This window comes from Siniperca chuatsi, linkage group LG19 (assembly GCF_020085105.1).
Source record: "Siniperca chuatsi isolate FFG_IHB_CAS linkage group LG19, ASM2008510v1, whole genome shotgun sequence".
NCBI lineage: Eukaryota > Metazoa > Chordata > Actinopteri > Centrarchiformes > Sinipercidae > Siniperca > Siniperca chuatsi.
Genome location: NC_058060.1, coordinates 648,441 through 673,984, shown reverse-complemented (window position 1 = coordinate 673,984; position 25,544 = coordinate 648,441). Strand labels below are relative to the sequence as shown.

Sequence of the window (25,544 nt, the reverse complement as noted above, 5' to 3'; positions counted from 1 at the left end):
GATGTATCACTTTGATCCTACCTTTGAACAGACATCCGGTTGGTACGATGCTCTGCGAGGCGGTCTCTGTTCGAGAGGAACCCATGAGGTTGACATCATTGTGAGTCAGGGCCTTGCCTGGTGAAGATGCACTGCTCTTAATAAAATCAAACATGCCATTTTTAGAGTGCTGTACTGTCAAATGTGGTAAAAGCCAGAGGGAGTGAGGGGATGGTTGGTTCCTGGTGTTTCTTTGTGCTTCCATTATGTCTGATTGTTAGGCAGTTCTGCTTCTGCTGCCTTGTTTGAGGTCCCACAGGCTGTGTTTACATGGTGTAGCATGGCTGTTGACAGTGCCACTGTTATGTATATATAATTGTGTAGACTGTAATTCATCAGACGTTAAAATGTTTACTTTGGGCTATTTAATCCTAGTCCCCGTGTATACCAGAACTAAATGTTATTACAGTTTTTGGACAGCTGAATAAGATTGGAATAGTATCCCATCCCTAAAAATGACCTCCCACCTCCCTGATAGCAAACAGACCGCTCCTGACGTGGATGATCCAGCTGCACTGTGCTCAGGCATTATATATTTGCACTGACTTACCCAACGGGGGCTTTGTTATTGAAACGTCAAATAATTCAACTTAAACATAACATCTTAGACACTGCTGGTATGATTCTGCAAATATAATGGGATGATGCATTTTGGCCCCGTGTGTTTTATGATCAGCTACATATGAAAGCTGTGAAACACATTATAGTCATGCTGAATAATTAACCCGTATGAGCCAGTAAGTCACTCAGTGTTTTTGGTCTGCAGGAGCTGACGGGCCAGAAAGCGGATTACCTGCCTTCCCCAGCGCTGGGTTTGGGGGAATGTACGACCTCCCCCTCTCCTTACCCGAGCCGACGCTCCGGCCGCTGGGCAACACAAAGAGAAGGTGAATGAAAACAGTTATGGTACATAATAATTAGCATTCATTTGCTGCAGGTACAGCAGGGAACTGGGCAGCATTTTGATTTGTGGATTTCATTAGTCTGCTTGATTTACACTGTGCAGGGGACAAATACCTAAAGCTGACAGGCTTCCTCCATAAAGCAGGAACTTTTGTTAGCATAGCTGGAATTCTTTATTTTAATTACATTTTTTTTTTGTATTTACTTGGTCCTGTAATGGTTTTGGTGCTTTTCTATGGTCTATGTTTCCTTTAATAACTTTTTAAACAGTAAATTGTCTGGACACACAGAAAGTACATTGATTAATAGTAAGTGCTATAATAACCCTGATAACTGTATAGGCTTTCACTAGTAAGTGTTTGTGAAGTCCTAATAGCTGCATTACTCTTGTCGGAGAGGCGGAGTCGTAACTGTTTGTCACTGGTCTCTGTTATTGCAGCGGTGCATATAGAGGGAATAGTGCTCAGGGGCATCTCTCGGACCAGGATAGACAAGGAATACAACTTTGAGGTAGGTAGCTACACTGCATGCACACACACACACACACACACACACACACACATTGCTCTGCTTCAGGTTAAGATGTCTGGTGGAATTGTTCTTTTAGCACGATACTGTGTCTGTCTATGTAATCTTAAATTCAGCACTGTCAACACCCAGTCCTACTCCACACAATATGTCAAGTTTGGGACTATTAATTAGCCTGATAAGGTTGAGTTGTTTTGAGTTAGTGAACGCTAGCCATCACATATTGGATGTAATGTTAGGTGTTAACGTTATTTCCATGGAGCCCGATATCAGCTACTTTACTTGTTATTCCATATTCCACTTGTAACATTACTGGTAGGGCTCTGGGACTACCCGTTTAACCTGCTGACCATTACAACATAAGCTGAGCTCCTCAGCCAAAGTGCCAACTTAAGCAATATTACACTCGAGGGTGTGTTTTAACATCATTATTGGTATGACAGTGAGCACTGAAGTGCCAATAATGACGTTAAAGCTCACCCTCGAGTGTAATATTGCGATTACACTACGTTACCAACACGATAAAAGATATAATCAAAATGTATTCATATTTGCTCTCAAAATAAAAAAACTTTTTGCTAGTGTTATCTCCTTTTTCCTGGAAACACATGGGGTCTGACTAATAACTGGAAATCAATCAGTCACGTCAGTGGACTCCTATGTAATGAAACCTAGTTCACCACTCCAGCCAGTAGACCGACCCTTAGTAACGACCTAGCAACAGAGACGACTCCTAGTCCCCGTTGAGTCAGCCAGCCAACTTGAGCTGCTGCTGTCTGGAGATGGTGGGGTTTCCCAAACAGAATAAATACCACACATAGAAACACAAAACTGCCTTGCTAGCTCAGTCTTGTTGTAACTAAGATATCTGCTGAAAAAACCCTTTTTCCATAACAGATTTAGCTACTACGTCCACGAGCTTCACGTGTATTTTTGAGCTAGTAGCGCCGTGTGACCGACTCACCGGCACAGCTGATGGAGGATGCCGAAGAGTAACATCAACATCTCCAATAACTCTGTTGTAAAGTCAAAATGTATGGAAAAAGATAGATGTAATCATTTCCAAAATAGGGTTAAATATTCTGCTTCAGTCCATGGTTGTTGGCATTTATCATTTCAGAAACAACAGTGAAACACAGTGAAAACACTGCGGTCACAAAGCTCTCCGGCTTACCGCACCTGGGCCGCGCTGAGCCCTGACAAAACCTTTCTTTAAACGGAAATGGTGGTACCTTGAACACATACATACGGCTGTGTTTATATACACGTCGCTGCTGATTGGGTAACACCTCTGACACGTAGCAAAACGGTGCACAACCTTTTCAGATTGAACGCACCCCTGTATAGAGAGGTGAAGTCCCTCCCCTTCCGCTGTCCCCCTTATTTCGGAAGAAATATGTACAGTAGTCAACAGTGAGAGTTGACTGTAATTTTTTGATCCCGTACGATGTCTGTCCATTAATAAAGTGCCGGCTTTAGTCACACGAGCAGCGGGCCTTGCTCGTTCTTTCGCTTCCCGGCTGAGACAAGGACCCGGAGTCGCTGGATAAAACTCATCAGGTAAGCTAACGTTACGGCCTGTTGGTGTCGGTGACGTATGTTGCGTGAGCAAGAGATGTAGTTCACTGAGCGGTTTCACACAAAACTAAATGGTACGACGACAAACCTACGACACTGTGACTTTCCTGACTTGTAAAAGGATCTTTCCCATACTAGAGCATGTATGAGTCCAGTATCGTGAAGTCATAGTGTTCCTACAGCAGCCTACAGCCGCGTCAGTCACATGGCATCTCCGGGGCAGCGGCGGCCAGCTGTTTCCGGGTGCTGATGCTTTTGGGGCTATTTGTAGAAATTGAATTACAGACTACTATTAAAAGAACTCTGCCGTTTAGCAGCTGATGCTGTAGGGCTGACGTTTCCACGGCTGGCGCGTAGCATATTGCTCCACCTTTTGCTACTATCCAGAGAAGGTGCCCAGTAGCTGTGTAAGTACCTCTCGGACTCTGCTAGCGGACATGATTTCTCTGGCTTCCAGTACGCCCTCGGACAGTTTCTGGTTTTGTGTTCTCTGTCCGCCATCAAATTGAAATCAAAAAACAACAAAATGAATGATTTTGGATCAGTATTGTAGCCTACTGGTTTTTGCTCCAGATCAGTTACAGTGTTGCCATGGAAATGGCAGCGTAATATTTTTAGTGATGTGCTGTCATGCAACTACTTGTGTAATTAATGTTAGCCCCTGATGCTTCCATTTTCTTTATGCTAAAATAATCTTAGCAAGGCTAATTTTGTCATAACCACAACGTAATTAAACACTTTGCTTTTGGATTTGTTTTGGAACATGAGACTAATTCATGATAACGATGTAGAATTTAACCTAGCTAAAATGAACCTACCTTACTTATGATGTAGTTAAACGGGACGCTTGTTACAGTAGCCTAATTATGTCGCTTGATAAGGGGGCCAATGCCAAGCTCACTAAAAACGGCTAGGTTTAAAAAATCGATTTTCAGATTTAAATCGATCTTCATTTGAATTATCCGATATCGATTCATAAAATCAGAGATCGATTTTTGTGTCCATAAACGTTTTGTTTTTTTTGGCAGAGAAGTGCTGGAGTGAAGCACTTGTGTGGTGAGAGAGAAAAACGCTGCACGTGGTTTTATTTCTATGACAAGCAGATTGACTTTAGCTAGGTAGCTAAAAAGTGGGGGGAAAACCACCCAGGTCAGAAAGTGCTGTTAGTTGCCCCTCTCCAGGAGAAGCTTTCTCCGGCTGCAGAGTGCAGAGTTGGGCTCCGCGGATCGGAAGGCGTACCAAGGGTGCAATACTGGAATACTTTGGCTACCTTTACAGACTTTGTTGCTAAATACAGCACATGTAGCCGAATGTAAGGAGAAGGAAGTTCACAAACAGTGCCTATAAATGTTGATACATAACCACGCGGTATTAAAGCGTGAATAACACTAAAATTCTACAACATATTACGCTAGCTTACATGCATCACGGAGGTTTTGTGAGTCGAGTGAAAATCTGCCGTTCAGGTATACAGGTTCCCGGGCGCACCTGACTGACTGAGCGAGCAGTCATCAAACTATCTGTCTAATCTTTCTAACAATCTATCTTTTTTTCTTTTAACGCGGAAATAACAGCACAACATTTAGAAATGCAATACTTGAACTGTATATGATTAAGGCACATTATTTCAACCTTTAAAAGTCAAGTTGTTTTTCTTAATATCTATATATTTATTTATAATATAATATAATGGTTGGGGAAACACTGGGGCGTCTGAGTGGAAATCTCAGCTCTGTTATAGGTGATTTAAAGGGTCAACTCTTAATGTAAACATGAATATTTTTAATAATGCAGCAGGTTAGAGGGTTCTTTGTATAATTTACAGCATTAGTTCTCTGAGAATCTCTTTCATATCCAAGCAAAACAGGTATTGTTACTGAAATGTCCCTAACCGAATCAATATCGAATCGGAAATTGAATTGGGACCTTGTGAATCAGAATCGAATCGCTCTAGTTATGAAATCAATTTATAAATGTCATATCGATGCCCTGTCTTTTAATTGACCAAAAAGCAAAAACCACATTCATTTTTACTAGCTACCCGGTTTAGGGTTAGGGTCAACATCAGCTATTCCACTCAATGTAATATGTTCCAGAATTATTTTAAGGCATATTAAAGACAAAGGGAGGAAAAAAACGGTAAAGGCTATTGTTTGTGGTTCATGTTTGATTTAAAGCAGAATAAAGAATTATGGTAAAATAACTATTAAGATCAAAGATGGACTGGGCAGTGTTAGCAGCTGCCGTCAGTATGTTTTACTGAGAAGCAGAAGAGGAGGCTACTCGGCTGAGGAGGTGACTGCAAGTGAAAAGAGCCAGGAGGAGGAGGAGGAGGAGGAGGATGGAACGCCTTTGTGCTATCTTAGGGTTTTACGTTGTCTTGTAAAGTTTACCTACAGCAGCGCTTAACTAAACAGAACAAATACAGTCCAGTGTATAGAAATGGTGCTGAAGGCATCTGCTGCGTTGGCTGCAGTGGTCTGAGCGACTGTGGGGGGAGAGGGGTCTGTGAATGGGACTGGGCGCTCGTGGAGCTTCCCAACTCTAGGGGTGTGCCACATCATATTGTTCACGATAATACCGGTATCATTTTCAATATGATACAAAAAATTAGATGATAATGGCAATATTCCGACTTGTTGACGAATGACGTCATACTGTTATGCAGAGCAACAACAAGCATGGCTGAAAGCAAAAGCAACACTGCGACCGGCTCCACGGTGGAGGAGTTGGTTCCAAAAAGGGGCGCGCCTTCAGTAGTGGAAGTGGTTTGGCTGCAAAAGACCAAGCAGAGTTTCCCACAGCCACTTTACTTGGTCGGTATATTAACGGCGGTTAAGTAGTGGACTCTACCCCTCCTGTGCTGTCTGCTGACAGCCGCACATGCTCTGCAGAGACACACAGTCTCCTGCTCATGCCGTTGTTTAGTAAAAGCTTGTGAGTGCGCCTGCTGCTGCCGATGCCATCGTTTCGATAGGCGTCGTCATTAACAACAACCTCCTCCACGCGGCTCAGCTGCTGCCGTGGAAACAGGTTGTGTTTGGGCGACTGTAGAGAACATACTGCTGATGAAGAAAGTCAACACATACAGGGAGAGAGAAACAGACAGGGGCGGGCAAGCCTGTGTGTGTGTGTGTGTGTGCGCACTACAATAAGGTGGAGGATTAAGTAGAATTAAAATGAGAAATAATTTACTAGAAATAGGGTAATGTATTCTTTCAATTATTATATATATATATTTTTATTTTTTTCAATAGACAGATATATGTGTTGATATTTTTCAGGATTTGTCATATCGTTACCCTGAAATATTGTGATATTATATTAGGGCCATATCGCCCACCCTTAGTTGCAGCACATTTTTGATTTGCCATCAATTTATCGTAAAACGGCCAATCATCGAAATCTACACAGTTGATTTCTGGCCTCAGATTCTCCGAAGTGAATGTAGTGATGAAGTAGCATACGGAAATTGTAGGAATACTACAGTGTGGTGCTGGAGCCGTCTGCCTCGCAGTCCGCCATTACAGTCTGAAGAGACGCAATGCATTTTCGGGCGGTTGAGTATGTGCAGTAAGCTGTAGTATTTTCTTTTGCCCCAGTTGGCCATTGCACTCACCTAAAAGCCAAAGTAGGCTGCTGGTACTACTGGGAAGGAGTAACTGGCTAACTGTGGTCCTTTTGTGTCCATCAAGTACATGACTGGCTCCAAAGAGTTGTTTCCTGCTGCTCACACTGCTATAGGGATGTTCAGGTCAGGCAGTGTTGATCACCAACTTAGTTCAAGTGGAGCAGGCCAGTCTGACACTGGCTGTTTCCTGTTCTTGAACAAAGGCTTCTTTAAGAGAGAACTGTCAACTGTCAGTTAGCACTTTGGCCTCATGTCTGTGTTACCCATATTTTCCAAGTTAGGATTGCAACTCAAAATTATTGATATTTTCCTCTGTAGTCTATTTCTGTCTCAATTTGCGTTCTTCCATACTTATACTTGCTATTTTGAGTGCATAAGTGCGTTCACACTGACACTGCACTGCATAACAGTCAAAAAGTGCGGACCCTTCTCACCCTCCGTGGTCGCCATCTTGGCTACATAGCGGAAGGGGAGTAGTTGCGGGTGCTCTGGTGAACACCACACTACAGATGTAATTATAGTTATGTAGTTATACTTGTGTTTTTTTCCCACTAAGTTCCACTATCTGTAGTCAGATAGAATGCCCCCCTTTACACCTGGCATTAAAATGCGTTTTGGGTGATGGGAGGTGGTCAGGGAGGCCTTTTGACCACATTGAAGTGTAAATGCAAATGCGTTGTCAATCCACATACAACTACTGGGCGGGAATACATACCGGTCGCAGTCTTCCAAGTCAAAAGTTTGATGTGCATACAGGCAGTGTTAATGTGCATGAACGCGCTTCAAGTGTGCCGTACATTGAACGCACTCATGTTTTCGGTGAACGGTGAACTGAACACATCTGTTTGTGAATGTTGACTCACGCACTGTTGAGTTAAACTCAATATAAACTACTAAAATAACAGAAAGGAGTACACATTATGAAAACGGTAGCGCAAGGAAACGATGCCAGAACTTAAGATTCACTTTCCAGCAGAGCTATTACATCGCTGAATGGAGAGGACAATAAATCACAGTGGAAGCCAGCTCACAGACGGTTCAGAAAGTTATTCTACAGTCTATGGGTGAAGACCATTTCTTGGACCTGCGCAAACGAGAAGAGGATGTGGCGTTCGGTTGTTTGAGCTGACGGAGCGATCGGATCTCAGTGTGGACGCTGGAGCCGCACATGAATACCAGGTGGAAATATAATCAGCGTCAAATCATATCTAGATACAATCTGGATCATTTTAATGCAAGGTGGAAAGGGGGTCTTTCCTCCATCTCAATTTCCATTTAGCCAACTTTACACCTTTTTATTCAATTCCTTCATATATTATGAGTCTGGACAGACATGGATGTAAACTGCAACTTGACTGGTTGGAGGAGGCATACAGCTGCGGGGCAGTAATTGTGTTTTTCATTATTATTTTGGTGGTGGTGTTGTATGACTTGTGTATGTCAGTTGTCTTATATGTCTGTACCTTCAATAACTAATCACCATAAATGGATCACTCAAACCAGTATGGTGTATTCTTGGGTGTGCACTTGGCTGTGTGTGTGTTTACGGTCACATTTTACCGTGAAGGACTGCATAGCCCCATTTCCTTTTTGACGTTGCAGATTTCTCTCTGAAGTCTGTGTCTTGATGGAGAATGTCCTCTCTTGTGTTTCAGGTGAAGTGGTCAGACTCGTCTTCCAGTATTGTGACCAAAACCCATCTCGAACTGGAGAATTTCCTTCTCAAGGTACCCACTTTTGTTGAAGTTATTGATTTTTGCCCCATGCAGTGCACTGATAAGGTATAGGTCCTCCAGCCAGTCACACAGAGAAGAACAGCTCACTGGCGACCACACCACACCACTCTTAACTAGGACGTAAAGTCAGGATTCATGCTGCCATTGTGTTACATATGCAAGTGTTAAATATGGCATAAATAAACAGGACATAAATAATCCTTTGAATAAATTGTGTAAAATATATAAATAAACCTACAGTTTGTGAAATAATTGAAGTAATTAAAACAACTCATTAGACTTTAAAGATATATTTTTATTTAATTGTAAACATTTTTATTTCAGAATGTTTTTCAAAAGTCTGATTTTTATTTCATAATGCCATTTTTAATAGTGACACTTTTCATAACGACACTTTGTATTTCATGTCACTTTTCCTGACGGTGGTGTTGTCAGCACCCTCTCACCTCTGAGCCACCTTCCTCTCTGAAGCTCGCACCAACTGCTACCAAATTTAGCCAGTAGCTGGAGCAACAACAATGTCAGAGTAACACCGTGTCTACACAGGAGGCGTGAGCAGCATGTTAGCAGAGCAGCAGCAGCTTCAGTCCTCCATCTTTGTCGACACAGGATGCGTTCAGGCACAGTATTGAGTGGGAGTCGCCTGCGTTTTGGCAGCGCTCGGAGCCCAACGCAGTCACTGTAGCTACACCCGTAAAAACGGAAGAAAATAGACTTCCGTTTTTACGCTTTGGGGTGCGTTTACACACGTATATATTGCGAGTGCGAGCCGTTGTGTGGCCTGTGTAGACAGCTGGATTGATTGAAATAGAAGCGAACATGTTCAGTCAGAAGCGTGTGAGACAGATGACTGAAAACCGTGGCTGCCTGAGACGCCTCCTGTGTAGACACACCGCAATTCTGAATCAACAAACTACATGCTATAAATACACACAGTACACAAACAAAGGCACTAAACCTCTTTAGCTCAACAAATCCCGGACGAGCCCTTCCTTTGAGACAAGATGTCTCACACTGCTATAAAGAGTGGTGTAGAAAAAGTCTGATACTTTCACAAAAGTGCGCATGCGCCAGCCCGCATGCTGCCTGTTGCTGTAGCTAAAGAGTTTCCCTACGGGGATCAATAAAGTATTTCTGATTCTGATTTCTGATTCTGAACAAGGCTGCTCATGCTACCTACCTAGCCTGCTGAGTGGCTAGGCCAGCTTGTGAGCTTGGTTCATTACTCAGCATCAAAGTGAAGAGACAGTGGTAGCAGTGTTAGCTGGCTCCTGTTGGCTTGAGCAAATACAGAGAAAGACTCCTGCACTCTGAATTAACCAGCTAACATTAGCTGCCAATAAACTAAGTAATAATAAACAAAGTTTACAACCTCATCTAGCTAGTTATCTAACTAGGTAGGTAGGCATGAGCAGCATTGTTAAGCTAAATAAATTAGATGTTGCTAACTGGCAATTGGTGGCAGTTGTTGAGCTCGCAGGGCTTTCCACAAGGATATGGAGTAGCCCGCCAGCGGGGGAAAGTAGCCAGCTAGGGGTGTCCAGGGCGTGCTCCCCCGGAGAAACATTTTGCCCGTAAAAGCCCAAATTCGGTGGCCTCTGGCACATTCTAATGCCACTATTCCATCATATGCACTGATCGGATATGAAGTATTGCATATTTTAATGAGTTTGCCCAGCCTGTCAGAGCCTGTTGATGTCCACTACACCCTAGCTTCCTTTTGGGTGGCATCTTCCCTCTCCCTTTTCTTCTCCACACCTGTGGGCAGTAAGTATGTGTCATTTAAGAATGAACATTGACTTAGTTACACGCAAAGCAGGAGAAAATTACTCAATGACAGGAACAATTTAAAAATGGACACCATGATCATACCATCAATGTATGATGTGGAAAAACATATGTACTTAATCATATATATTATTGCAGGAAGTTCCATTAGATCATATTTTATTAACATGATTTGGGGCATCTGACATTAGTTTGCATAAATGGTCAATGGCAAAAAATACAAAAGTATTTTAGGACATTTTAAACTAAAATTACAGTGAGGCATTTTCCTCTTATAATATAGGCCTGTTACTTTGACAGCATTGCCTGTTTTAGTGTGCGTTTGCAATGCATCTTAGAGATGGCTCTGCTGTAAAAGGCACAATGTAAATAAAGATCATTTATTAATTTGTTCATTCATTAAGGCCATAAACGTCTGTGTGGTGTATGTGGAAAATGCAGCGCTCCCCGTGGACCTTTAATGCGTACTGTGCAATGGTCAGGCTGCTGCCACCGGAGCCGTCTAATGGACGGAGCATGTCCCCTGTCTGTGCTATTAATGCAATCCTTAATGTGTTTTGTCATCAATTATTTTGCTAATATTTGTCAAACACTGAAGACGACTCTCCGCTCTCTGCTCAGCGGGACACAACCTCTCAGCTGAGCGAGCGCGCACACACACACACACACACACATTCATGTAGAGCATGTGGGGGCGGGGCTGATACACACAGACAGGCTTGTTCCTCTGTCATCATGCTTGCATTGTTTTGAAGCGGAGGCTAGTGGTCGTGTGTGTAATGTAGACACACAGGGAATCGCAACTCGTTATCAAAACGATTTTATTAGAATCAAATGTATATAATAAAGGAGTAGTCCGGCTGGACTTAAATGAGTAGTGGGCTGTTTGGCCGGCAGCCAGCGCTTAAGGAAAGCTCTGAGCTTGCTAGCTTAAGAGGCAGGGGGCATGTGATTGAGGGACTGACTACACCGCTCTCATGAAATATGCCATTATGAAATAAAAGAGTTTTGAAAAAGAGCATTTTGAAATAAAAACTTCTATTGTGAAATAAAAATGAACTCCAATAAAACTGACTTTCATAATAACTTATTTAACACGTTGGGATAGTTACATAGCTGTAGCCATGCTGTCTTCATTGATCTTCCAGACTTGTTGGCATGCAGACGTTCTTTGCACTGGCCGTGTTCGTAAGTCATCTCCTGTAGCTCTTTTGATTAGAATCTTGTGTAAAAAATGTACCAAATGTATTAATGCAGGCAGAAATGTTGAGTCTAGCTAGATCCCAGTTCACTTTATGGTCAGGTCTGTGTTATGTGAGGTGGTAAATTCTTGAGGGTTCCTCCGTCTGCAGTGCAGTGATCGAGGTACAGTACGCTTTCTCTATACAGCCTTTTTTTGTTTCAGTAATGGTTTGGATAATCCAGCCACACGAGTGGAAAGATTTGTTTTTATTCATCACCTCCAGCAATTTGAGGTACGGCGTACAAGGGATTTTACAAAGTCCGATTATGGAGTGATCGGCTCAAGTCTAGAAGCCGGTTTCTCAGGTTAAGGCTAGATATGCAGACCGATTCTTTGGCTAAAGCTTCAGTCAAGGCCACGGAAGCTGAACTGCATTTGATACCAGATTTGACAAGTTTACACACACCTTACTTCAGCTCTAGCGTCCTTCTGTAACGAGGATGAGAGCTTTGTTTGTGCAGACCCGTTTGTCACTGTATGCTGCCTGCTTACCTCCCGTCTCTCTCTGCAGCTTCCTAAGAATCAGTGCACTGAGTCTTTTGAGAAGAACATCCTGAGGCTTCTGAACCAGGGGGACCAGAAAGAGAGCCGGGAGGTGGAGAAGAGCCTCAGGTACTGTACATTTAACCCAGATATACACCTTAGGTGTCAAATAATGGGGATATAATACCACAGTAATGTTCCATTACTGATCAGTATACTAATATTTAGAATCAATTCATCTTTATTATGATGGATCTGGCTTTAAAAATGACCTGAATACATTTGAGGGTTATTTATAATGAATTGTGATCATTATTTATTTTAATAAACAAGAATGGAACTGTGCAAACATTTCTTTTTGAACTGGCTGACTGACTGAGATGGGGCAGTGAAGTTTGGGGGGGGGGTCATTCCTGCATTTACCCATTGATCTCCTTCAGTGAGATTCAGCGGTCACCCTTCCACGTTAAACAAGAGCTAAATCTAATATTGGTTCCATCAGCGAATCGTGATGGACCTGTGCGGACTCTGTGCTGTTGTTCCGTGTTCTCTGGCGTTCTCGCCACATGAGGATCACATGAAAACATTGCACTGCAGCCTTGACCGAGGTCAAACCGCAGACTCGACGGTGGTCATTTCACTTTGTTATTCTGAGTTCTGTCTCCTTTCACCCGGAAACCTTCCTTTACACGGTCATTTGTAACGTCTGTATGTAAGAAATCTGGTCGAAGAGAACCGAGACCTGCGCTTTGTGCCATCTTGAAGCCGTCAGTAGAATTCGAATGGCATTTGTACAAGTTAAAGCCACTGCAGTTACAGCATGTTTGGTGTGAATGACCTATTGGTTGTCACACAACATGACTTATTGTGATTGAAGAAGATCTGCAGCCAGTGAGTGTTATTCATGCTAATATTCTATTTTGGTAGGCAGTTTATGAATAGCAGCAATGCCAAGAAAACACTGGATGAGAAGAAAACTGCGTCTATGGGACGAGATGAAAATTTCATGCCGCGGTTATCCCCGCCAGAGTCATCGCGATCCACGATATTCATCAAAATATGCTTAAAACTCTTAGAATTTTGTTAAGAAACAAATATTTCTGTTGCTTCCCAGAAAGGACACACATCTTTCAGTGAAAAACAATCAAACAATCTTAATTAAGGTCCTCATAAATCACCAGGTGCCCCTGCATCAATAAAGGAGAAATAAATCAATCAAAAATAGCAACATTGCGTGAGTCTGTTCGCATGTTCAGGACTGCTGTGCTATGGTTTGATCGGAGCCACACAAAGCACAATACTGTGAAAAACACAAGTATGAAACTGTGGCTCGTTATAATATAATTCTCCTAGGATGTCTGCCTTCTTACAGATACAGAAACAAATATATTTAAACGAGAGAATTTTGCCCTCAAATTTAGCTGAGTCTCAGATTGGCACATTCCAGTCAGACCCTTGCTTTGAGAACTTGTGTGGAAGGGAAAAGAGCCAGTCATACCAATCCTAAAAATGACTGATTCATTGTCTAGCCTTTGCTGTTTCCCAAGTGACAAGCAATAGGAACTTAAGATAATATTTTGAGAAAATGCTTGGATGGTAGTGATACATAAATGAGTGTAGGATTGAAATATGCCTACCACAAATGCATTGTAGTTATTCTGCTGCCTCATGTCTTCGTTCGCCTGAGAGAAAAGCCCTAACAGCCAGGTTTCCCCTGTCCTCTGTCCACCTTTAGGGAAAGGTTCCTGTCTGCCCCTCCAGTCTTCAGACAGACCAGAAAGGTCTGCAGCTTCTTCAATTGTGACTCCAGCTATTCTACAAAACCTACTTGCTGCAGATGTGAGTTTCTCCCCTTAAAACATGTGTTCCTTTCTCCTGTATGTTTAGCGGTTTTTCTTGAAGTCAGCCCCTGGAATGAGTAACATTTAAGCAGTTCTGTTGTCTTCTGTAGAAGTCTCAACCGATCTGACCTCCTCACAAGGATACTGTGTACTCACGGCCTCTGTTTCTAAATGCACTCACGGTTCTCTTCTTCTAGAGCACGGTGAGCAAGCACTGTGTTTCTTTGATCCATTTTGTATGGCTCCGCGCCGGCGATACATCAGACCGGCACTTTTGGGGGACAGAATAGCGCTTCACCATACATTAACATGAGGAACCACAGTGAAACAAGCGTACTAACAACCAAAGCTTTCACGGGGAGATTTGAGGTCCATAAGATACGTGAAGATAAGCTCTCTGTGTGGTAAATAGCAAAGTGATGCTGGTGACAGTTAGGCCCTGCTGCTACAGTCACAGGCTACAGCATAGCTGCAGCAGTGACCCTCTCCAGCTAACCCTCAGTCATTAACTGCTTGGTTATTTCCAGGCGACACTTAGCCTAACGCTACCTGGTGATTCAGATGCGTCCCGATGTCCGGATAAGCCATGTCTGGCCGCCGTGTTGGGACGGGGGACGGCTGAAGGAGCACGACGGCTGACCGATCAACCTTAATTTATCAGGGTTTCACAAACGCTCAGCTTCAGACAAGGTCAAAGCATCCTTATTAGACATGTCTGTAAAACAAAGGCAAACTTATCAAAGTTGTAACCCAAACACATGTCACATTACATTACCATCTATTGAATCCTCTCTTCTTTTGGGGTTTTCTGTCCCCAAAAGGGAGACAGGTACTACATGAGCTGAAGGGGGCCCTGGTGCTTGGGAAGTACCGTGTGTGCCGGCCTGACGTGTAGCCGGGGCCGGAGGCGTTATGTTTGCGGCTTGTCCGTCCGTCCCCTTCTCCTGAACGTGATATCTCAGGAGTGCCTGGAAGGAATTTCTTGGACTTGAGGATGACCTGATTAGTATTTGGTGGTCAAAGGTCAAGGTCACTGTGACTCACAAAACACACGTTTGGCCATAACTCAAGAATCGATACAGTAATTATGACAAAATTTCACACCAATGTTTAATGGGATACAACGATGAAGTGATGACATTTTTTACCCAAGAGGTCAAAGGTCAACTTCACTGTGACATCATCATGTCCTGAAAACCCCCTTTTTGGCCGTTATTCAACACCATGACTCAGGAGCAGAAGGGGAGACCGCTCGGACGCTGAATAGGTCACACTTTGGATTTCACACACATGTTGACTGGGACGACACAATGAGCATGGGCTCTCCTCCATCCCGTCCATTCTGCCTGTCATCCTGAGAGGGACTTTGACCTGCAGCTCAGAGGCTTCGCAGGAGAAAACAAGTGTGCAGCTGTACTCTAAAGAATCGTACATCTAGGAGAATCTTTCATTAATCAGTTCAACAATATATATTCACTGAAATCAGACATATGTATCATCAATAAAGTCTTTGTGAAGATCAACAGATCATCGGTTTCATGCCCTGACAGCTGTCTTCTTTAAGAAGAAATTGAAATCATTTATTTAAAATGTAATAACAATAACTTATTTCACCAGTCGGCTGGGAGCAAACTGTTACACACAAAATGGAGTCCACTGGATCCTGGTGGCTAACTCTTCAGAGCTGCCTGTGTCAGGGACGTTCTTTTAGTGTGTTGCCTGAGGTGGCGTAAGGTGCCCGCGGGTAGCATGGCCTACAAACCGGAGTTCTTCTAACAACGTCGTGTTCGTTGTTGACAGACAGAACTCACAAAGGGACTTCAGGGCAGCAGCAGGATTTTCCACTTCTGTTGTTTCTCCGTCATCTCCGACTCCGGCAGTGGCCATGCTGTCTCAGAGTGCTGCTGCAGGCCACCGCTAAGCTACGCTGCGTCGTCTTTGAAGTGTTGTTTTTGTTTTTCGGACAGTAGGCGGGGGTGGAGAGAAAGTAAACACTGGGAGAATCGCCGATCCTGCTTTTGATTTCGAAGCTCTTTTCGATAGATTTTCGATTTAGAAACTGTTTTCTTTAACCATTAAAACATTAGATGGTTAATCGTAGAAAAGGTTTCAGTCGTAGTCATCTGGACACTGTTTTCAGAATCAAGACGTTTCGGCTCCCATCCGGAAGTCATTCTCAATATCGGATTGGAGGCGAAACGTCTTGATTCTGAAAACAGCGTCCAGATGACTACGACTGAAACCTTTTCTACGATAGAACACTCCTGGACGAATGAGGGACGACACCGTCTTATTAGATGGTTAATTGTTAGAGATGATTTTCACAGCCACAGTTGGTCAAAGGCAGAACACAGTGTTATTAGGTCACGGGCCAGACATGACCATGAAACACACGGCTGTGGCCTGGCACCATGTCATTCATAAAAGAGCACTTCTTTCTATAATCATACATGATACAGTGACTTATTAGCTGCACAACAACACCAGACACACCTGGACAGCACAGAGAACATGGAGCTGTGCTTTTTTCAGTTCCATTAAATATGGAGGGAAATCAGTTTTTTGGTGACTAAATGAAGAGAACTGTCAGCCAACAGTTTGGGGTGTTAAACAGTTGTCTGCAGAGCTGTGTTTCCGTAATACCTATAGCTGTTGACATGCATTTGTGTCTACACTGGAGGGTTTTATTTGCATTTTTGCCACACATAAAATACAAGTGTAACATCAACTACAAAAGCAGACCTAATATTCATTATATACTATATGTTCCTGATGACGATCCTGAAGTAAAGTAGATCAGAGTAATTACTGAAGTTTCAGTTGAATTCAAAACCACATGGTAAAAAGTTCAACTTCTGTTTATCACATTTAGTCAAGTAATGAAGTAAGTATTATATATTATATAGTATATTTTTCTCGACTTCCAGCACACAAGACTTATTATTTATCAGAATTTAACAAGACTAATTAGAGGGCCAACAGACACGGTCCATCATTATTCACTGTTCATCCCCAAACACAAACTGGATGTTACGACAGAGTCCTAATCCAAAGTAAGCATGCCTGTAGATGTCCAACCAGACGTCGAAGAAGCAGGCACTAAGCCACAAATAGAAACACAGTTCACTGAGCCTTGTCCAAAATGTGATTACTAATGTCAGAAACAAAGTTGTCTTTTTCTTTCTAGGCAACTGCCAGCTGGGTAAGGCGTACCAAGGAGACTGTTCTGATGCCTCCAGTCAGGAGGAAGGTGAGACCAAGTGAAATGATCCAGCTCATCTCCCACAGTGGTGTTTTTTCCTCTGTGCAGAGTCAGGGCAGAGCGCAGCCAGGAGGACAGAAGAAATGCACAGGAGCATGTATAATCAGCGAGTGAGGCCCACTAACCAGGGCTGCACTCGTAGCTGCAGCTGCGCAGTAAACACGAAAAGCTAACAGGCATTTATTTTTGCCTGATCCTGCGCAGCGCTGAGTTCAGCTTGAGCAGCAGTAACCACAGCCCTGGCCTGCCTCATACTGGCTTCAGAATTGGTAATGCTAGAAGATCTTGTGTGTATTAGATTCATGTTATACTGCTTTAAACAAGCGCCTCCCTTTAATCTTTGTGCGAGAGAAAAACCACACTGATTTCTTTGAATATGCACAGGGCTGCGTGTAACAGCAAATTCTTACTGTGTGTGTCATGTTCTGTACTACTGTGTAGCTAGAGGTCGTTTCAGCTGTGCTTTACATGCAGACGTATGGTGGAAAAATGTCAACACTGTACTTTATTGATTAACTGTTTCCCTCTTTCAGATTAAAGGTGCTCTGGCAGCAGCTATAGCATTACGACTTTAAGTTCAATTCAAGTTGTTCTTTCCTACTTTATATATTTGTCTTTTTCTGTTGACAGTAGAAATAATAGGAATAATAAGATGACATCTTTGACTCAATTTGAAAGGATATCTTTATTCTTTGTAGTTCAATGTAATATATATTTCTATATTATCAAAATATGATACATCAGTGTCTGACTTGAACAGTTTCTTTGGGCTTTGGGTTCTAGTACGGGTTTAGCAACAACAGCATGCACTTTTTAAGCGAGAAAATGATGCTGATATGTTCTTCTATCTTGTCACAGCGGGAATCATCTAAAAAGCCTTGATGAATAGTCATTAACAGTAGGTGTAATGGTGTTTTGTTGATTTTTCTCTCAGATTTAGAGTTGTATGTTCAGGGACACAAGAAAAAGCACGGGACCAAGAGTCCATGTCAAGGGTAAGTAGACTGTGCCTCTGAAATGTGTTCATCCCCACGATGAAAGTAGGACTGGAATACTACTATGTTATACTCTAGAAAACAATAGCTAATGTGAGTGTTTACTTCCATCCCCAACAGGACTTGTTACATAGAGTTGAATGAAAGTATGAAAAGATATTGATTACAGCTTTAAGAGAGAACAACAGAAGTTCAGTAATAGCAGTGAAACATGCTGAGACTACATGTTTAATGGTCTGACACACTTATATTCTTCTGTTCTCCACCAGTCTCTCTAGTGCCAAGGGCTCCCAGGGGGATAGTTGGAGGGGGGGCCACACTGCAGAGCTCAATGGTTCAGCAGAGAGGAGGAAGAGCTGCACACTGAGGAGCAGCCAGGAGGCTGAACAGGTGAGGGTTGATGTCTGAACGGGGCTGTGCAGCCGGATGCTGTAGCCGCAGTACTTCTACATACCTCTGAAATACATGGCAGATCATTTCATTTACACAAACTCTTGTCATAATAATCCGTGTCAAAATGTCTGGACATTTGCTGTCCTTCAGATGTATCATTTCCAGTACCAGGCCATTGACATTAATAAGCTGGAAAATAATCATTGTACTAGGCATTGCTTACATCGTGTTGTACATTTTTTAAACACATTTGTGTGAAAACATATTCTTCAAACAGTGTTAGTGGCAACTGGTTTTCAAATTGAAGGCAAAAATCACTGCAGATGACAGCTGGGAGATGTTGGTCATGGTGTCTCCGGTCCAGGTGTTCTCTAAGCTCTGGCACAAACGTAGGAGGAGGAATACTGTCAACAGGAGCTGAGAAACTGTTGCATGCACAAATAAAAATAGCAATAAAAAAGGAACAAGCTCAGTACTTTAAAACATCTGGTGATTTGTAGGTGATGATTGTTTGTGGGTCTGTTGGCTGGTTTTTAGCAGAGCGGCTCTAATGATTAACTCAACTGTAAAGCTCAGCAGCACAGTACACAGTCATTTCATGAACACTGGTTAATCATTATAGGCCTGTATGATGACAGCAGTCTGTGTGTGCGTGGTCGGATGTGTCACTCGCTGCTAATCTCACCGATAGAGGTCAAGATGTGTGAGTGGGAGAGAGACAGCCCTCTGCTGACAAAGCACATCCCCTCTCTGTCACTGTCACAGTAGAGGCTTAGCACATTGCCACTGCCTCCCTGCGCTGCTGGGCGGTGCTACACCACAAGTGTTTGTTCCAAATGTCGTGATTTTGTTTGTTCATTTTTGTAACAGCAATAACTATAGCAAATAATATTGTATCCAGTGGAATTATTCGAGGTTTTGTTTGTCACAAAGTCCACAAATGAACGTCACGTTTTTTCAAAGTTCCTGCGTTTTGCAAATGATTATTTTTCCAAAGAATATAAAAAGTGACAGTTGTTATTTCCAAAATGCAGCTAACAAAAGTATACCATCTCCTTTTACAAGCTGCATGCAATTTACAGCATATAGAATAAACATAACTTAAGCAATATGTGTAATGCAAAATACCACTTGTTGATAATGGGAACTCCCATGAACAGTGATACAGTGCCCCTCCTTACACTAGTGCACCAGTCTAGGAGATTTAAAATATGCTGGAGCTTTTAGTTATCCGATTATATTGTAAATAACTGAATGTAATGTTAATAGCTCAAACTTGTTGTTTCACCATCGTCTTCACATTTGTGAGTAGCTTTCCTCTGTAGTAACTATATGGTAGTAGTTCTGTAACTTTAACAACGTGACTTGTGGTTTGGACCACGTTACGCAGCGGTACTGACAAAATCAATTGACATCACAAAGAAAATGCAATAATGGTGGCAAGAATAACCCGAATCCTAGAGGAATTCTCTTTTGAACGTGTGACTGTTAAAGGGTTTGGTTGAAAGTTGTGAAGCTGTTCTGACTCACTGTCCTCCTCACAGCACCAGGACACTGAGAAGAGAAGCCACCCAGCCACTAAAACGAAGAGCAGAGGCCTGCCCGCAGACAGGTGGGTCAGCGACGGCTAATCCCAGTTATGCTAACTTTGCAGCTGTCAGTGCTGGAGGGTGAAACTGTTGAGTAACATATAAAAAGAAGAACAATGTTTCATTGCTTAGGAAGACAGAAGTCATGCATACACCGTGTGTTACAGTTACATAAATGCCAATAGTGGATTTTTTAACATTTTCCCAAGTCTGTGATGTGTATAGACATGAGAGAGAGGGGAGTGTCACTGGCATTAAAGCTGCTTATGTTACAGGACTGCAGCGCTCTGTCAAAGGCCTATCAGTCTATAATCTGCCACTGGCTCGACTCATCACTACCACGTTTGTATCCCTTGTTACTGTGTTTCTCTGTTGACGTTACTCTGCCCCCTTGTCTCCCGTCTCCGTCTCTTTTCAGGGACAAAGGGAAGGGTGCTGCCTTTGTAGCCAATGGTAGGTTGGTACCAGCTCTGTCACCTCAGAGGAAAGGTGAGTGTTTGCATGGCCGTTGTGATGGTAGTTGGATGATGTAATGGAATTACTACATGAAACTGTGTCCTGTAATAGAATTTCCATAGCAGTGTTAAACATAACATTAAACGGTAATCCTCCTGGTTGAGCCTCTGAGCGTCTGTCAACATGAATCCTCTACATTATGTTCAACAGTTTAAGACAATGTTCGGGTGATTCTGCCTCCAAGAAGCAGGATTAGTCACTGGCTGCATCAACACAACAAACATTACAAACCTCAAGACTGAGCCTTCATATTGGATGCATCCTGCCTCTCAGGATAACCTTTAATGTGAAGCTCACAAGGCCATTATTTGGAGAGATGGAGAGAGAGATGTGAGTCAGAGATACTGTGTGAGGTAAAAGAGATGGGAGCATGGCGCTGTTCTAAAACCAACAGGAAGTTAGTTATTGTAGTTTGACCTGCTGATTTGGCCCTCTTATCAGTACGGTCTGTAGTTGGAGCAGCAGTGGCTGAGACACAGCTCATGGAGGCAGTTAACGTACTTTAAAACCCTTAGAATAAACCTCCAGAAATCCACTTAGACACCAGAGAAGAAAGCCGCTGCAGAACCTGCCTGAGAGTTTCCTTCAGTCTCACAGTGATCCAGAGACAGCTGTCTGTCCGTCCACGGGTCCACTGCAGACAGGAGCTGCTGACTGCTGGTTCGGCTGCTCTGATGGGACAGTCTGACTACATGGAAACTAAAATAGACTAAACCACACAGCTCAAGTTGTTTAAAAACAAAAATAACATAAAACCTCCTATTTACTTCCCCCAAAGCATTATGGGAACTGCACTTTCCTTAGACATGATTAGAGAAGTATTAGTACGTATATTAGAAGTAAGACTAATAATAATAATAATAATAATAATAATAATAATGAGATCTGAGAGGGGGTCCAAGAGTGTCAGACTTTGAAAACCCCTGCTATGGAAAGTTCCTGTTATGAAGTACCTCATCTACATACGTGGATTTGCTTATCTAATCAAATACCTCTTACACAGACACCGTCACATAGACCAAATATAAAATAGTTTCTACATTACTATCACAAATCCACAGGTTGAAAGGCATGTTTTTCAATATTCTTCCAGAACCTTGTCTGTTGGATATGTCAAATAACTGACTTTAAAACATTCATCTTTTTAAAATGATGTCAGACCCTGTTCCACACAGCTTCATACTGCACATACACACATAGCTCCGCTTAACGTAAATAAACAGGTATATACTTTCACATTATGTGAATGCTCTGTAACCTGATGTTTGCTGGCTTGTCTGTAGTCTAACTCACTGATGCTGTTGCAGATGGAGGTTCTGGTCCAGATACCTTTGGTGAAACATCATCAGAAAGCTACAGCTCTCCATCCAGCCCTCAACATCGAGGACCAGAGAGCATGGATAGTGAGGACGACAACAACAAAGGTAAAACAGACAGACACACACACACACTGTATAAAGTACACTTGATGAATTCAGGTTTTTGTAATGAAGTGTGCACCTGTAGTGTGCTACATGCCTCTCTTATTGTCCTCTGTCACGAGGATGTTGGTGTAACGTGGACTGAACCTGTGCTTACCTAATCTCGTTTCTCTGTTAGATTCAGACAGCCACTCTGATGACTCCTGTAAAGGTCCAGGCCCTGACATGTTCTTCGCCCACCAGACTGATCCAGCTGTTGTGGGGGAGGTCTCCTCTGTCCACCCTCTGTCTTCCAACAACCACCAGGCCCAGATGGAGATGCTCTGCCCAGAGACCAGCTCAGATTTTCCCCCTCTCTCCCTCATGCGTTCTCTGGCCTATGTGCTCCCCAACGGGGCCACTGACTCTCCACTTCCACTTGTCCCTCCTCCCAGCCAAAGTATCGTCCCCGATGTGAAGCCCTCGTCTGGGACACTGATGATGCAGATGCCCCTAGTGCCTCCAGCTGTCCCTGGCCCTGGCATTGTGGGAGACCCAGAGAAGAGGGACATGCTCCCAACCTTTGGTATTCCACTTATTGGCCAGCCTTCAGGAAGTCCTGCTGTGCAGCCTCTGGTACAGAGGTTCAAAACAGCTTTGTCTCACAGCCAGTGTGGCACTGATGGAGCCTCAGGGAGTGGTTCTACTCCTGCTGCCCCACAGGCCCCACACCAGGCTCCACACCAGGCCCCACACCAGGCTCCACACCAGGCTCCACACCAGGCTCCAGTAAGAGTCATGAGTGTCATGTCTCCTGGCCCCACATGCTACTCCTCTCCTCTTCAGCAGTCGCTGCCCTGCCAGGACCCGGCCAGTGTCAGCTCAAGCCTGGCCTCCTCTCTGCCACATGTGGAGACCTCACATGCCAAGCACCCCGGCTTAACTTTACCATCAGGTCTGCCTTCTCCCTACACCCTGCCCCCGGTCCCCACCTCTGTCATGCCTACTGTAGGAGCACCTGCAGCCACTGGAATAGCTCCGTCTCCTGGACATGTACAAGCGGCTGTTCCTCCAGCTGTGCCCACCCACACGCCTGGACCTGCCCCCAGCCCCAGCCCAGCCCTTACTCACAGCACGGCACACAGCGACTGTACATCCTACAGCAACAGCAGTGCTTCCTGTGGAAGTGCCTCTGTTGCCCCGGGCAACACTATTAGTTTTCAGCAAACCCAGCAGCAACAATTGGCCCCCCAGCAGCCAACACCACCACAACCACAACCACAACCACAGCAGCAGCAGCAGCAGCCCCAGCAACCAATGGGCTGTGGGACCTGTGGTTGTCACAACAACTGTGGCGGCCGAGCCAGCAGCAGTCACAACAGCAGTGTCAGTGGTGCCTCCGGCTGCCAAGCACCCCTGTTCTTCCCTGCCCACCAGATGGCAGCAGCAGCACGGCAGGTGTTCAGCGTTCCACCGCCTCTCTTCCAGCTCACAAGCCTGTGCAGTAACAGTTACCTCACCCATTCTCAGTCTCCTCACCAGGCCAACGGTGCTGCCACCCTGTCCCCCTTCTTCCCCACCGCCCCACCTCCTGCACACCCGCCTCCCTACGGCCCCCTCCACACACTCTCACAGCCACGCAGACGTGCCATCACATATGCTGGGCACCCAGGCTGCGGCAGTGGTAGCCGCCGCAGCTGCAAACTACAACCTCCAGCAGCAGATGGCGCCGGCAGCGTCGTTCTGTCAGCGTGTCTACCAGCATGTGTACCCAAATCCCCTGGGGATGCTGCCTGCTGCTACACTGGCGGGAGGTGGAGTCAATAAGAAGAATGGCAATGTGTCCTGTTATAACTGTGGTATGAGCGGCCACTACGCTCAGGACTGCAACCAACCCTCCATAGACTCCACACAGCAAGGTAGTGCAGCTACACGGAACAGGGAGAAACAGAGGACCCCTTAGTTTTCCTTCCCCAGAACCCCAAGCAGTCACTGGCATCAGAGTCCAACATTCAGCCCAGAAAAGTTAGGGCTCGTCCTCTCCAAGTATATTGTGAGCGGTTTAGTTTCTTCAGCTTGGGTGGGTTAACTCCTTCAGTTTGGTTTATTTGGCCAGAAGAGAAGCTGTGCCACTGGAACATTCAAATTGCACCAAATGACAGCACTAAAATGCTTGAAAATGTGTCTGATATCTCCCGGGACAGCTGTATTGCAGTGTGGTAGGAGTCAGAATGTGAGTGTTCTTACCTGGTATAAATGCCAAAGAAGGACAAACGTTTGTCATACACAGCTATCAGGGACAAGAATAAAGTTTGTTTTGGCTACATCAAATTCCACTGTGATTGGTTATCCCATGAGTACCATGCCAGTGCCAGCCCCTGGTTTGCATGTAGGCAGACCGAGTAAAACTAACCAAACCCACTAAAAACGACAAGCAGTAGGTGTGACCACAGTCTGTGTGTTTTCACCTGTTTTAAAAAGTAGCAAAACACGGCCCAAGGCTGAACTTTAACGTGAAGCACCCCATGAAACTCGTCGATAAACTAAAAAACTAATAAACTCACTCATTCACAGTGAGCAGGCTGCAGATTTCTCACAAGGGGAGCTGTTCAGCTGTTGTCACGTCATTGGCAGTTACCCCTGCCAACATGCACCACCTAGAGAAGATCTGCAGATGTAGACATGTCAGTGTCGCCTCTTACAAGCAATTTGGGTAATAATTGAATAGCTAATAGCTTGTGCCACCTGCAGTGTTGTGTGTGTTTTGACGTTTTAATAGTGCTTTACAAAAAAACACTGCAGCAGTTACCATTCTTTGCATGCAGGTGGCACAAGTGGCAACATTGCATTGTTTGGGACCATCTCTTCCACTACGTGGGGGACAGTCTCGGACGCTTCGCACAGAAAAGTTTAAGGAATGTGCTGTGGGCTGCACTTATCGGAGGTGGGGACGTTACCCAGATGTTACTGGGCCCTCAGGTTGAAGGGCAGAAAACGCCCACTGCAAATATGTTTTTTTGGGATTTTACGCCCTTGGCCACAAGTTGCAGCAATGCTTGAAAACAACCTTGGACTAGTCAAACGAAGGTGGACCACCTGCAGGGAGCCGCTTCTCTATGGGAAGCACGTCTCCCACGCAGTGGATGACAGACCCAGCGTCCATAGTGGCATCTGCATCTGCAGGTCTAATCTGGTGCTGCTGCTCAAAGGCTATGGAAAAAATAAGTTTACAGAGTTGGAACAGAAATCCTCCACTGTGAACACTGTCTCATGCAACAGAGTAACTTTAAAGTAACTTTGACAACATTAATAGCAGACATGATTGTTCACTGAAAACTCCCTGCAATTAGATTTTCATTGAGAAATGAATAGCAAACCAGTGACTGCCAAGATGGTACAAAACCACTCAGTTCATAGTTGAAGGTACTTTCAATGAGTTAAAAACGTAAAGTGTACATGAACAAAAACTTTTCTAGAAAAATACATGTTGAGATCATTCCAAGCTAAACACAGCCTGACAACATGCAAGGCCTTGAGTAATGTTCACACTACTCTTTTCTACTGTCCACTGATTGCATATCCTTTGTGTGTTTGGATGCATCTCTGTATGTGTGCATGT

General features: G+C 43.9%; 1 protein-coding gene across 1 annotated transcript in view; it reads left to right on the top strand.

Moving 5' to 3' along the window:
• Positions 1-25,544, top strand: part of zcchc2 (zinc finger, CCHC domain containing 2) — a 30,150-nt gene that overhangs the window by 3,955 nt on the left and 651 nt on the right. The window contains 14 exon segments of the mRNA XM_044176758.1: positions 32-100; positions 806-926; positions 1,382-1,452; positions 8,335-8,406; positions 11,958-12,058; positions 13,665-13,768; positions 16,958-17,020; positions 17,967-18,027; positions 18,297-18,417; positions 19,965-20,032; positions 20,428-20,498; positions 21,833-21,949; positions 22,125-23,545; positions 23,547-23,844. Coding sequence (XP_044032693.1) covers positions 32-100; positions 806-926; positions 1,382-1,452; positions 8,335-8,406; positions 11,958-12,058; positions 13,665-13,768; positions 16,958-17,020; positions 17,967-18,027; positions 18,297-18,417; positions 19,965-20,032; positions 20,428-20,498; positions 21,833-21,949; positions 22,125-23,545; positions 23,547-23,844 — 2,758 coding nt within the window.